Source organism: Spermophilus citellus (assembly GCF_964194105.1).
Source record: "Spermophilus citellus genome assembly, chromosome: 12".
Taxonomy (NCBI): domain Eukaryota; kingdom Metazoa; phylum Chordata; class Mammalia; order Rodentia; family Sciuridae; genus Spermophilus; species Spermophilus citellus.
This window is the reverse complement of record NC_138198.1, coordinates 113,420,967-113,433,929: the sequence shown is the minus strand read 5'-3', so window position 1 is coordinate 113,433,929 and position 12,963 is coordinate 113,420,967. Positions and strand designations below refer to the sequence as shown.

General features: G+C 44.4%; 1 protein-coding gene across 2 annotated transcripts in view; it reads left to right on the top strand.

The window, feature by feature from the left end:
• The first annotated feature begins 207 nt into the window (after nt 1-207).
• Nucleotides 208-12,963, top strand: part of NARS1 (asparaginyl-tRNA synthetase 1) — a 24,070-nt gene continuing 11,314 nt past the window's right edge. The window contains exons 1-5 of one of the 2 annotated variants that reach the window (XM_081263762.1): nt 208-351; nt 1,346-1,428; nt 12,033-12,098; nt 12,194-12,286; nt 12,593-12,682. In XM_081263762.1, the coding sequence (XP_081119888.1) occupies nt 309-351; nt 1,346-1,428; nt 12,033-12,098; nt 12,194-12,286; nt 12,593-12,682 (375 nt within the window). In that variant the 5' untranslated portion in view covers nt 208-308. The remainder of the gene's footprint in view (nt 352-1,345; nt 1,429-12,032; nt 12,099-12,193; nt 12,287-12,592; nt 12,683-12,963) is intronic. The other variant, XM_081263763.1, reaches the window with a different exon arrangement.

Here is a 12,963-nt window from a genome sequence, read left to right as displayed (position 1 = left end):
TGGTTTCCAATAGAGCCCGGCGCAGCTAAGCTAGGCAAAGAAGTGAACCACGGGACCAAATTGAAATCACGGCTGGTTCTCAGGGAGGCAGGGGAGGGGCTGGGCAGCTCTGGAACCGGAAGTTATCTCTGCCCTGACAAAAGATGGCGGCCGTGGCGCCTCTCGCCCACCTACCGTAGCCAATGGAACCCCGACGCTCGACTGACTCACACCTGCGACCTGCGGCACTACGTTGCATGATGCAACCCTGGAGTCAAGGAAGCCTTTCGCGCACGTTGGGGTGACTGGGCGGTGGCGGTGTTGGGACCATGTCCTTGGAAGTGACCAGGGCGACTGCAGGGATGGTGCTAGGTGAGTGAGGGGCGGTGTGTGGCGCCAGGCTCCCTGCTTGGCGAGGAATGCCAGGGCTGACTTTAGTGCCTGGCGCAGGGTGGCCGCTCCTCAAATAATTGCGGAACGACTGGAGGGAAGGAGGGAGGGAGGATGGGGCCTGCACCCTCGCTGGACCGGAACGGGTTGGGCCAGAGCGCGCACCCCCGGGCCCTGTGTGTCCCGGGGTTGCCGTGGCGGCGGCGGCCGGCGCTGCAGCGCCACGAAAATCCCGAGATTCCAGTGAGACCTCGGCGCTGTGAGAGGCTCAGACATAATGAGGTTCCCAGATAAAAATTTTTCCAAGGGGATCTTCAGGAAAGGAGTAAGAATTTTAATTCCCTTCCCAATAGCCCCATGCACTGAGATTTCTAATAAGAAAAAGGGGAGGGGTGATCTGGGATGTCGCTAATGTCTCAAGGAGGCTTCTACCTTATGCATTTTGTATAACTTCGGAGTTTCCATTTCTTTGAAAGACCATAGTGGACTGCTGTGCTTTTTGATTTTTTTCCCCTATCTGCATATCAATACTGGGATGTTTATTTCGCCCTCAGTACAGCCCCAGGGAGATAGATGTCGTTTTTTCTCATTTTATAAAGATAGAAGTTGAGAAAGGTTAACTAAATTCCCCAGAGTAACTCTGGCTTTTAAGGTACAGCGTCCAAGATCCAGTCTAAGTTTGGCCAACTTCAAAGCCTTTGCTGTATTACTCAGGTAAATGGAAGTAGTATCACAAGTTAAAATGACCCAAAGTTTCATTTTGAAAAGGTAAATTTGTAACACGTTTTTAGGAGGCAAATATCCTTGAAATAGGGTGTTGGAGAATAATTGTGATATTAATTTCTTTCTGACTGTTAAGTTCTTCCAGTCATGTGCTTGTTCTGTTTAAAGAATTGAAAAATGAATGAAGTAGTTACATAATCAAGTGGCAAGGTTATTAGCCAAGCAAATAACTTACTCTCCTTTTATAAAACAGCAGAGCTGTATGTCTCAGATCGAGAGGGAAATGATGCCACGGGAGATGGAACCAAAGAGAAGCCATTTAAAACAGGCCTAAAGGTAGAGTCTCTTCTCATTAGGAAAATAACTCTTCATTTGTTAGTGGCTTATATAAATGATTATGTAACTTGCCAAGAATTTACTTCAAGCTCTAGGTTGTTTTGTGAGATAGAGTTTGTAAGTCATCTTCATTGCTGTAACCAAAATACCTAACAAACAATTTCAAGGAGGAAAGATTTATTTTTGGCTGTTTCTCAAAAACTTTTTATTTTTAGCTTTTTAATTTTTTTACAGTGATGGGATCCAACCCAAGGGCTCACACTTGCCAGACAAGCACCTTACCATTGAGCCACATCCCCAGCACTTGTAGAAGTTTAGTTCATGGTCAGTTGACTTCATTGCTTTGAGACTGATATGAGGCAGAACATCATTGAGGAAAGCACAGGAAAGCCACTTAGCTCATGACAACCAGAAAACAGGGAGAAGAAGGGACCATGAACAAGATTAGTCCCCAAGGGCCCACTCTAAGGACCCATTTTATCAAATAAGGTTCCACCTCCTACATTTTCCACAACTTCCCGATAGTCCATTCAAATTATGAATCCATCAGTGGATTAATCCAGTGATAAAGTCAGAACTCTCTTGTCCAGTCATGTTCCGAAAGCTCCACATCTGAAAATCGCTGCATGGGGACAAGCCTTCAACACACGAATCTTTGGGACATTCTAGTTCTAAATCATAACAGGGTCTTACTATGTTGCCCAGCCTGGCCCTGGGATCAAAATGATCTGCTTCAGCATCCCAAGTTTCTGAGACTGTAGGTACATGCCACTATGTCTCACTAAAGCATCAGGTTTTGAAGGGATTTTTTCAAAAGAGGGAAAATATGGTAGAACGTATATAGATATGTGTCTTTAAAAGTGTTAGATAATCAAGGCCAGGTATGGTGGCACATGCCTGTAATCCCAGCTACTCAGGATACTGAGGCAGGAAGATGGCAAGTTCAAGGCTAGCCTTGTCAATTTAGCAAGACCCTATCTTAAAAAATACGAAGGGCTGGTGGTGTAGATCAGTGCTAGACACCCCCTGGGTTCAGTCCCTGGCACTGCAAAACAAAAGTGTTAGATGATCAAAGCCTAAATTCTTTTTTTTTTTTAATATTTATTTTTTAGTTATAGGTGGACACAATATCTTTATCTTATATTTATGTGGTGCTGAGAATCGAACCCAGTGCCCCACACATGTTAGGCGAGTGCTCTACCTCTGAGCCACAACCCCAGACCAAAGCCTAAATTCTTTTGAACATTTAAAATAAGTTTCTTCCTTTCTTTTTTTTAACCACAAGGCATTGCATGTTGGAAGTTTTCTCTCTAACAACTCAGGTTGCCAGTTTTTCTAAGAATGAGAAACACCTTTCCTCAGTCACACTGAGCTCATATCCGGATGGCTTTTTGGTGAATTTTCCACAGTCCTGACTATTTTCTGGAGCCTTGAGACTCAAAGCCCTGATTTATATAAACACACCAAGAATGGACTCATTTCTCAGAGCAGCCTTGTAGATCTGAAGTTTGAAAATGGATTACTGTCGCGACCCCCTTGCCCGCAAGGAAGACGCAACAACAGGAATCTTCTTTCAGCCGTTTATTCAGGTCCTTGATATTTCTTCTTCTTCCTCTCGGACGCCCCTCCCAGCCTTAATAAAGCATCTCAAGCCCCAATGCGAAGCTGCCACGTGGAGCTTTCTCATAGGGTGTTAAAAAACCACGCACCAACTCTCCCAATTAAGGAGTTGTTTGTCACAAACCACAGTCGAGCCAGCGCCATCTTGTAATGGCGACCGCAGCCCGCAGAAACGGCTCACTACAGTTCCCCCTTTTGTTTTCTAAAAACAATACAGGCGAGAGTAGAGGTCCTATCCCACTGTGCATAAGTGGCTGCATAGTATGGCTCAGGCCCAAGGAGGGCCCTTCCCCAGATCTGAGACCATATCAGCCGACGCTTTTCTCGTGGGACGGGGCGTGGACGCGTCTAACCCGCATGCAATAGGACATGCTCTCCTTGAGGTCCACTTCAAGGATCACTCAAGTGCAATGCCTTGCCTCGCATCCTGTATCGTGATGGACGAAGGGGGATAGCCGAGGCTGAACTGTGGCTGTTTAGAAAAACAACGACAAACAAGTTGGTAACACCCTAAAAGAAAGGCACGGGTCGTAAAGCGATAGAAAAGCACTAGTGTGGAAACCCTTCTGCGTGCAATGGCAGCAAAGCCGGCAGAGTGCAAGGGCTTTCCAACACCAAGAGAATAACAAAAAAAGACATGTCGTTCCCAGTGCAATGTTCGTAAAACTTGGGGTGCAACGACCATGTCAAAGATTTACTGTTTAATCTACGCAAGCCAGACTTGAGGTGAATTGCCATTACTCATACTAAGCCTTCAACCAGGAACCTTTATCAGACCCAAGCAGATCAGGACGTTCCCACATGACCGTTATTGGCTGAATATGAAAACAGACACCACCAATCTTTCAAGGCCTTGTGAGCTGGCCTCTTTGGCGTGCACACAAGAAACCAGGGCCGGTACCAAGCCCCGGGGGCCAGGGGGAATCCGAGCCAGCAGTTCCCCCTCTTTTGTTGCACGTCAAAGGGAATCAAGTAGCCCCTGTCTTAGGTCATCCACTGCCCTTACACTGCTTACCCGTCTTTGGGGAGGCCCCATTCCCCTGTCTTAGGTTGCAGTGCAAGCGTGAAAGTTGCCCGTCTCTGGGTACTACAAGATCAGCTTGTTGTTGCCAAGGCGTTCAGTGGTATCTATTCAGCCAGTCATTATAGGGTCTTTAATTGGTTCCGGTTCGACAAGGCATAGAGTCAGAGGAGAGGAATAATAAAAGTAAAGAAGAAAAAGGGTAAAAGGAGGAAGGCATGAAGCAGGGATTATTGTAAGAAAAATCATCTTCGAATTGGTCGGAGACAAACTTCGTCTGTGTCATCGGCACCAGCACCAGTGCCAGAGCACTCAGCAGGATGAAGATCCTCATCACGGGATTGCTGTGGTGTTTCTTGTTGCTGGGTAGCTGGCGTCAAGACTCTTCTTGTCAGACGTTCAGGAACCCAAAATGGTTCCGTACGGTCCTGGGGGAAAACACATACAGATCCTCGTGCCCATGTCAGCACGGGGTCGGGACCGTTCCATTGGCCCGTAAGAACATCTTTCCACTTAACATAGCCAATCACAGAAGGCTGAGGGGACACATGTCTATCGGCCGCAGAGCGACCATGAATGTCCAAATTCAAAAAGTTGATGGTAAAAAGGGCTAAGGACAGGCGTTCTTTAGGAGTATGTTCAGCTCCTATTCCCCCTTTTTGTTTTTGTAAAGTTTCCTTTAAGGTGCGATGAGCACGTTCAACAATGCCTTGTCCTTGAGGATTGTAAGGCAAACCATGAGTAAGCTGCACTCCCATAGCAGAACAAAAAGATGTGAATTGTCTGCCAGTATAAGCAGGTCCATTATCAGTCTTAAGGGACGTGGGCGCACCCCACGCCGCCCAGGCCTCCAGGCAATGAGTAATGACATTACGTGCCTTTTCTCCTGATAAAGCAGAAGCATGAATAATTCCGGAGTACGTATCAACAGAAACATGGACATACTTGAGGTTACCAAAGTCGGGTATGTGTGTCACATCCATCTGCCAGACAACCAATGGCTTCAATCCCCGTGGGTTCACTCCATAAGTAGGGGGATGAAGAAATGTGACACAATGGGGACAGTGTAATATAATCTGCCGAGCATCTGCTCTTGAAATGGAAAAACGCCTGCGCAGCGTCAAAGCATTAACATGGAAATTTTGGTGAAACAATTTAGCCTCCTCTAAGGAGGAAGCCAAACAGATCAACTTACCTCTAGTGGCTGAGTCCGCACAGGCATTACCCTGCGATAACAGACCAGGGAGAGAGGAATGAGCTCGGATATGCACTGGATAAAAAGGAGCAGTGCGGCTACAGATAAGCTGTTGAAGCTGATTAAAGTAAGCAGATACATTACGGGTATCACTAATAGCTCCCACAACCTCCAAGATTTTTAGTGCTTGCACCACATAGATGGAGTCCGAAATGAGATTAAAGGGAAAAGGACACTGTTTAAAGACTTCAATAACAATTTGCAGTTCTACCCATTGTGGATTTCCAGGAGCAAATTGATGCTGAACAGGGGGAGAATCATTAATTACATAAGCTCCCATTCCAGACTTGGAACCATCAGTAAAAATGTTAGCAGCCCCCGGAATCGGACTGGATGAAGTTACTTTAGGGAAAATGATAGGATGTTCCTTAACAAAATGAAGTAACGGATGAGAAGGGTAATGATTATCAATATCGCCTTGAAATGAGCAACACAGAATAGCCCAGTTATCTAAAGTAGCACACAAGACGCTAAGTTGAGCTTTAGTATAGGGTATAATAAGAGAAGAAGGTGACTGTCCAAAAAATTGAATGCTTTGTTGAATCCCTTTAAGTGCTAATGATGCAACAGCATCAGGATAATATTCTAAGGACTTTCCTGGGGACACATGTGGATGTATCCATAGCAACGGTCCTTCTTGCCATAGTACTCCAGTAGGCTGCCGCCTAGTGGCAAGCACACATAACTGGAAAGGTTTATCACTCTGGAGCCTGTATAAAGTAGCATGTTGTATAGCCTCTTCTACTGTCATAAGGGCTGCTCTAGCCTCTTTAGTGAGGCCACGAGGGGAAGTAAGATCTGGATCACCCTTAAGAATAGCATACAAAGGCTGCAGCATAACATTAGAAATCTGTAAATATCCTCGTATCCAATTAATATCTCCCAGCAATTTTTGAAAATCATTTAGAGTTTGGAGATCTTGAGTTCGTATGGTAATTTTTTGTGGTCGTAGTTTGTCACGCCCAATTGTTGCTCCCAAATATTTAATAGAATCCCCTGTTTGAACCTTCTCAGGTGCAATATGCAGTCCATATTGAGCTAACAACCTCACTAGGTCTTCATAGGCCTCGTGAACTGTCTGTTCTGATTTAGCAGCCAATAATACATCATCCATATAATGTATGATTTTGATGGAGGAATACTTTTGTCTGAGAGGTGCGAGTGTCTTCCCCACATACATTTGACACATCGTGGGACTATTAGCCATCCCCTGCGGCAACACTACCCACTCAAACCTTTGATCTGGTTCCTCGTGGTTACACGAGGGAAGGGTGAAGGCAAAACGCTGCGAATCTTTAGGATGCAGGGGAATAGAAAAGAAACAGTCTCTGATGTCAATAACAACAATGTGCCAGCCTTGAGGAACAGAGGAGAGCATAGGCAGTCCTCTTTGAATGGGCCCCATAAGTTGCATTTGAGCATTAACTGCTCGTAGATCATGCAGTAGGCGCCACTTTCCTGATTTTTTCTTAATGACAAATATGGGAGTATTCCATGGAGAAGTAGAGGGCTGAATGTGACCCAAGTCAAGTTGTTCTTTAACTAGAGCATGGGCTGCTGTCAATTTAACCGAGGGAAGAGGCCACTGAGGCACCCAAACAGGCTCCTCGGTGAGCCATGTTATGGGTATTTGAGTCTCAGCGGCCCCTAAGAAAAACCCAGACCAAATCTATCAAGCTTTTGATGATCCTGTATAGGATGTTTGCGTCCCTGCAAATGTTTTCCTAGTCCTAGACCTGGCTTATATCCCATATTTTGCATAATTTGTTGGGACACTGGGGAATAGTCATTACCAAGAGTGAACCCCATGTCCTTCATCAGGTCACGGCCCCATAAAGAGATAGGTAAATCAAGCACATAAGGCTGAAAACTACCACTATGTCCTTCTGGGTCCTTCCAGAATAGATGTCTGCAGCTAATCTGAGGAGCTTGGGCATATCCAAGTCCTCTCAAAGATTGATCAGAAGTCTGCACTGGCCATCCCTTAGCCCAGTCCTTAAGAGCAATGACGCTACGGTCTGCACCTGTATCGAGTAAGCCCACAATAGATTTACCCTCTATGCTTAATTCCAGAGTAGGGCGATTGCTCATATCCAGCGACAAATAAGCACAATTCCCTCCGGTGGTACCATTCTCATTCCCTGTTCGTGACCTTGAGTCTGCAGGGAAGTGATCATGTAGATTAGGCAAAACTAGTACTTGAGCAATCCGATCTCCTGGAGAGATGGACACAATGCCCTTTGGAGCTTCCACCATAACCTTTACTATCCCTACAGTATCAGGACCTATGACTCCAGGGAAAACATGAAGACCTTGCAAAATAGAGGATGCACGTCCAATTAGCAAACCTACAGTGCCAGGTGGTAAAGGCCCTTTGAACTCAGTTTCCACCAATTGGACTCCCATCTTAGGTGTTAATACGAGTCTGGAGGTGGAACAGAGGTCCAATCCCGCGGCACCTGTAGTGGCTCTCCGCGTTTCATGGGATGGCGTAGAGATGGCCATGTCTCGGGTTCGGGTGTAACATTCTCCACTGCCCCATATATTTGTGGGCCCTGGGGTCGAGGGCCCCGTCGGCCGTTTTTTGGCCCAGCTGAAATAGGTTGTCCATGAATGTCCCTCACTGATCTACACTCTTTTGCCCAATGCTTCCCCTTTTTGCATCTTGGACACAACCCCGGTAGACGAAAGCCATTGGAAGGGCCACCGTGAGGAGGTCCAGTAAAATTGTCTTTTTTGGGACATTCACGTCTGATATGACCGGATTGACCACATTGGAAGCATGTTCCAGCGGCAGGACCGCCCTTTTTTGCAATCCGAAGGACAGTAGCTGCAAGACCTGCATTAGTTAAAGGTCCTCCAATCTCTCTGCACACCTTCATCCATGCTTCTATGCCCCTGTTCTTATAAGGAGCGATTGCTACTTTACATTCCTTGGTGCATTGCTCAAAGACCAATTGCTTAATAAGGGGCATGGCTCTATCAGGATCCCCAAAAATCTTTCCAGCAGCATCCACCATCCTTGCTACAAAATCTGAAAAAGGTTCTGTAGGGCCTTGTGTAATCTTGGTCAAATTACCAGATACCTCTCCTCTATTTGGGAGTGACTTCCATGCCCGAATGCAGATGTTATTAATTTGATCATATACCTCAGGAGGGAATCCTGTCTGTTGATTAGCAAATCTGCCTTGCCCCAAAAGCATGTCCTTATCCCAATGCGGATGTCCTGCTGCATGGTTTTGGGCGGCTTGTTCTATTGCGCCCTCTAGCATAAATGCTCTCCAGTCCAAATATTTACCTGGGGAAACACAAGCCCGAACAAGACTAGCCCAATCAGAGGGAGTCATACAGTATCTAGACAGACTCTCCACCTGAGTTAGTGTAAAGGCGGCGTCCACCCCATAAGTGCGCACAGACTCCGCCAGGATCTTTACAATTTTGAAATCTAAAGGCTCATGGAATCTTCCCCTATTATCGTCCTGAAAAACTGGATAAGCAAGACCCATCTCAGCGTGAACAGCCTTCCATGTTTGAGCATGGAAAGCTCTCCCCGAAACACCCCCACCATACGGCGGTGGATCCGGAGGATCACATTTCTTGAGCCCCTGCTTATCTTTGCTCCCTTCTCCTACAGCTAAACTCCCTAGCTGGCGAGAAAGCCTTCCAAGCTCCTCCTCCTCATTCTCCTCTTCCTCCGACCCACTTTCACATGGGGGCGCGCGCAGCGCACCGAGATCTGGATACAAGTGTCTCCTCCCCTGTTTCACGCTCCGTATGCTTCCATCCTCCCGAGATACCTCATTTCCTGCCGTCTCTGATCTCTCCTCATGTAATTGTTCTAGAACTTCCTGTCCTTCAATAAGTGCGTCATGATATCCATCACCTGTGAGGCAACCACGGACTATTCTCCAAAGGGGCATCACCCCGCCCTCCAATATGCCCTGCTCAGAAGCAAAGTCAAGATCCCTGCCCAATTCATCCCAACTAGGTATGGTAAGGCTGCCCGAAGCTGCAAACCACGGTGCAGCAATACCTATCTTCTGCAAAAATTTCTGTAAGGTACGATGCTTCACCTTCAGGCCCCTGGAACGTAACAGACCATCTAGGGCCGAGAAAAGCGGATTTGAAGATGCGGCACCCTTGACACAACAGCAAGAAAAACACAGAAAACAAAAGACACAGACGACAAAAGAAACACAGAAAACAAAAGTGAAAGTACACATTGCAGCTGCAATAAAATATGAGGCTCTCTCTTTCTTTGTAGAGGAGCTGACCCCGCTTTGGTCGCGGATCCCACTTACTGGGACTATCCCCGCTTTGGTCGCGGGTCCCACTTACCTGGGACTATCCGGTGCACCACCCCTGACGACTGAAAGTTCTGGTTCCCGGGTCTCGGCACCACTTGTCGCGACCCCCTTGCCCGCAAGGAAGACGCAACAACAGGAATCTTCTTTCAGCCGTTTATTCAGGTCCTTGATATTTCTTCTTCTTCCTCTCGGACGCCCCTCCCAGCCTTAATAAAGCATCTCAAGCCCCAATGCGAAGCTGCCACGTGGAGCTTTCTCATAGGGTGTTAAAAAACCACGCACCAACTCTCCCAATTAAGGAGTTGTTTGTCACAAACCACAGTCGAGCCAGCGCCATCTTGTAATGGCGACCGCAGCCCGCAGAAACGGCTCACTACAGATTACCAGTTTATTGACTTTCTGTTAGATTCTAGGTCTAGAATCTTCCCATGCATTTGACACATTCTCTCTAAGCAGATTTTTTTGGAAAGCCAAATAGTGTCAAAGTGGTTCTTCAAGAGCTAGGACTCACGGTATGCATATTAGGTAACTAATAGTATCAGGTTAAGGTGTGATCCGAAACATCCCTCTTAGATCATCATGTACATGTCTGTTCAGTGGAAAGCTAGGATCTGTCACCTACAACTGCCACATAATGGAAATGATTAAACACTTCCCCCTTGGGCAAGCACTGTACATTCATACTTGGCCAATTCCCCTTCTTGTTAACTGTATTACGTTTAGTTGTTACCAGATTCTCCTAGCTTGGAAGCATTCTCTGTTAGACCATTTGGTAATGCTTTAGTGTGTCACATATGGGTCTTGCTTTTTAATTCTTAGAAATCTTTCTTTCCTTTCTGGGTTATTAGGGTGTTTCCTGGTGGTTTCCCCAAACTGAAAACACTTGTTTAGGTAAACCTCATGACACCATTAGCAAATTGTGCCATTCTGATTTGGGGAATAACAATTTGGCCCTTTAATTTTCACTGATATAAAAAGAGGGAACAGTACAGACTATCTGGTTGTGAGTGAAGTCTGGATGATCCACAAATGCAGTCTTGTACTGTTTAACCACTGGGATAGAGTGTACTTAACACACTAAGATAGTCATGATGACACTTGGCAGCATGATCTTTTGGGACCACAGTTGGAGGATGGCTCATTATTTACTAGAACATCATTATGTAGCACATGACTGTATTCCTGTTAACTTCTGTTAAAAAGATGGACTTTCATCTATGTTTTCAAAAGATCCAAGTTCCTTTCTACTCTGCAGCAGTCATTGTTTTGGGACTAATGTCCATTTAGAAAAGGTCAGTTTTTTAAGTTTCAGATCTTGCCATCAGGGAATAATTCATTGTATTTCCTGTTTGACTTATTGAGAAATTTTGAAAGAATAAATGAAGCAGTTTGTAAAATATTCATTTTTATATTCAGTTAACTATTTTTTAAAAACTATCACATAAAATGATGTATAATAAACGAGTCTACATGCAGAAATTTTTTAGCCATTTGTGAACTTCATCATTATGTTGTTATTTTATTGAAAGAATTTTAAAAATCTCTTACCTGTTTCTCTGATTTCTTGCAGAGCACTAACCTTGTAGGTGTCATCTGCAGTTGGTTTTTGCTCTTGGCTGTCTTTTCTTTTTTTCTTTTTCTTTTTCTTTTTTTTTAGTCATACATGACAGCCAAATGTATTTTGACATATAAAACACACATGGAATGTACATACATCAATCATATTGTCTATTCTGCTGCCCTTCCTACCTTCCCTACTCCTCCCCTCCTCTCCCATCATTTCTCTCTATCCAATCTAATGTGACATACTTTTTTCTTTTTCTCATTACAACATCAAATATGTATTCTGTATAACAGTGAGGTTCTTCCATCTTCCGTGCAACTCCCCTTCTCCCTCTTTTTCCCTCCCACCTCTCTTCCCTATTTAGTGGTAGTCTTCTTCTCATGCTCTTCCTCCCTATCCCATTTTGAGTCACCCCCCTTATATCAGAGAAGACATTCCGCATTTGTTTTTTAGGGATTGGCTAACTTCACTTAGCATAATCTGCTCTAATGCCATCCATTTGCCTGCAAATGTCTTGGCTGTCTTTTCTCTTGTCAGCATACCTGTGTTGGTCCCCATAGCCACTTCAGATCTTCTGCTTGTACCGGGGAGCTGTGTGCTGCCAACTGAGCTTGCTGGGATTGTTTGTGGAACGACTTAATGGCTTCTACTAGAGCAAAGTGCTTCTTAGTGCATTCAGCTAGTTGCTGTTATGTCAGCTTTCAGCTCTTGGGGTCTTTGTGCTGTCTTGGCTCTTGAATATGTTATAGATTGTTAAAGTTGTCTCATAATTGAGGGATTATTTTAAATATTGTGCAACATTAAAGAAATTCATTTTTTTCTTTTTCTCTATCTCAGGCTTTGATGACAGTAGGAAAAGAACCATTTCCTACCATTTATGTAGATTCACAAAAAGAAAATGAGGTAGGATGAATCAAAAACTTAAGTTATATTTTGTGAATAAGTTTTCATCAAGATATAGAGGTCTTGAAAAAAATTACGTATCTTTTTCTTTCTAGAGGTGGGACATTATTTCTAAATCACAGATGAAGAACATTAGGAAAATGTGGCATAGGGAACAAATGAAGAGTGAATCCCGAGAGAAGAAAGAGGTGATTAATTTATTTGCCGATGTGTGCATTGTATTTGTTTTTTATTGTATTTGGAGATAGGATCTTTATATTTTACTTTCTTATCATTGCATTACAATTATGGATAATAGGTTGATTATGGCATATTCATACAGGTACTTAACAATCTGATCATTCTCCTTCCCCAGTGCTTTCCCTTTCCTCCCCTTCTTCCTCCCCAGTCAGCTTGCTGTACTCCACTGATCTCCCTTCCGTTATCACTGTGTACATTTTTAAAGCAAACATTCTGGAAACCATTTTAACCAGTTGCTTTATTTTTAAAATTAGGCAGAAGATAATTTGCGAAGAGAAAAGAACCTTGAAGAAGCAAAGAAGATTACCATTAAAAATGATCCAAGTCTGCCAGAGCCACAGTGTGTAAGTGTGTATGTCATTTCCAGTGTCATGGACTTAGCAACTTTATATCATTATTTCTGGGTTTGAGGGGCATGACACATTTGTTCCTTCACATTGTTTGTCTTTCCTTTTAGAAAGGATGGGGAGAATGTTTTAGAATTATAAGACAGGGGTTCATTTTAATGTAGAGTTTAGTAATTACATGTTGAACAAATTCTGTGCTGTGTGGTATTGGTCAAATGATTTTACCTTCTCTAGTATCAGTGTCTTCACCATCAAATGTAGAGGTGGATTTTTTTTTT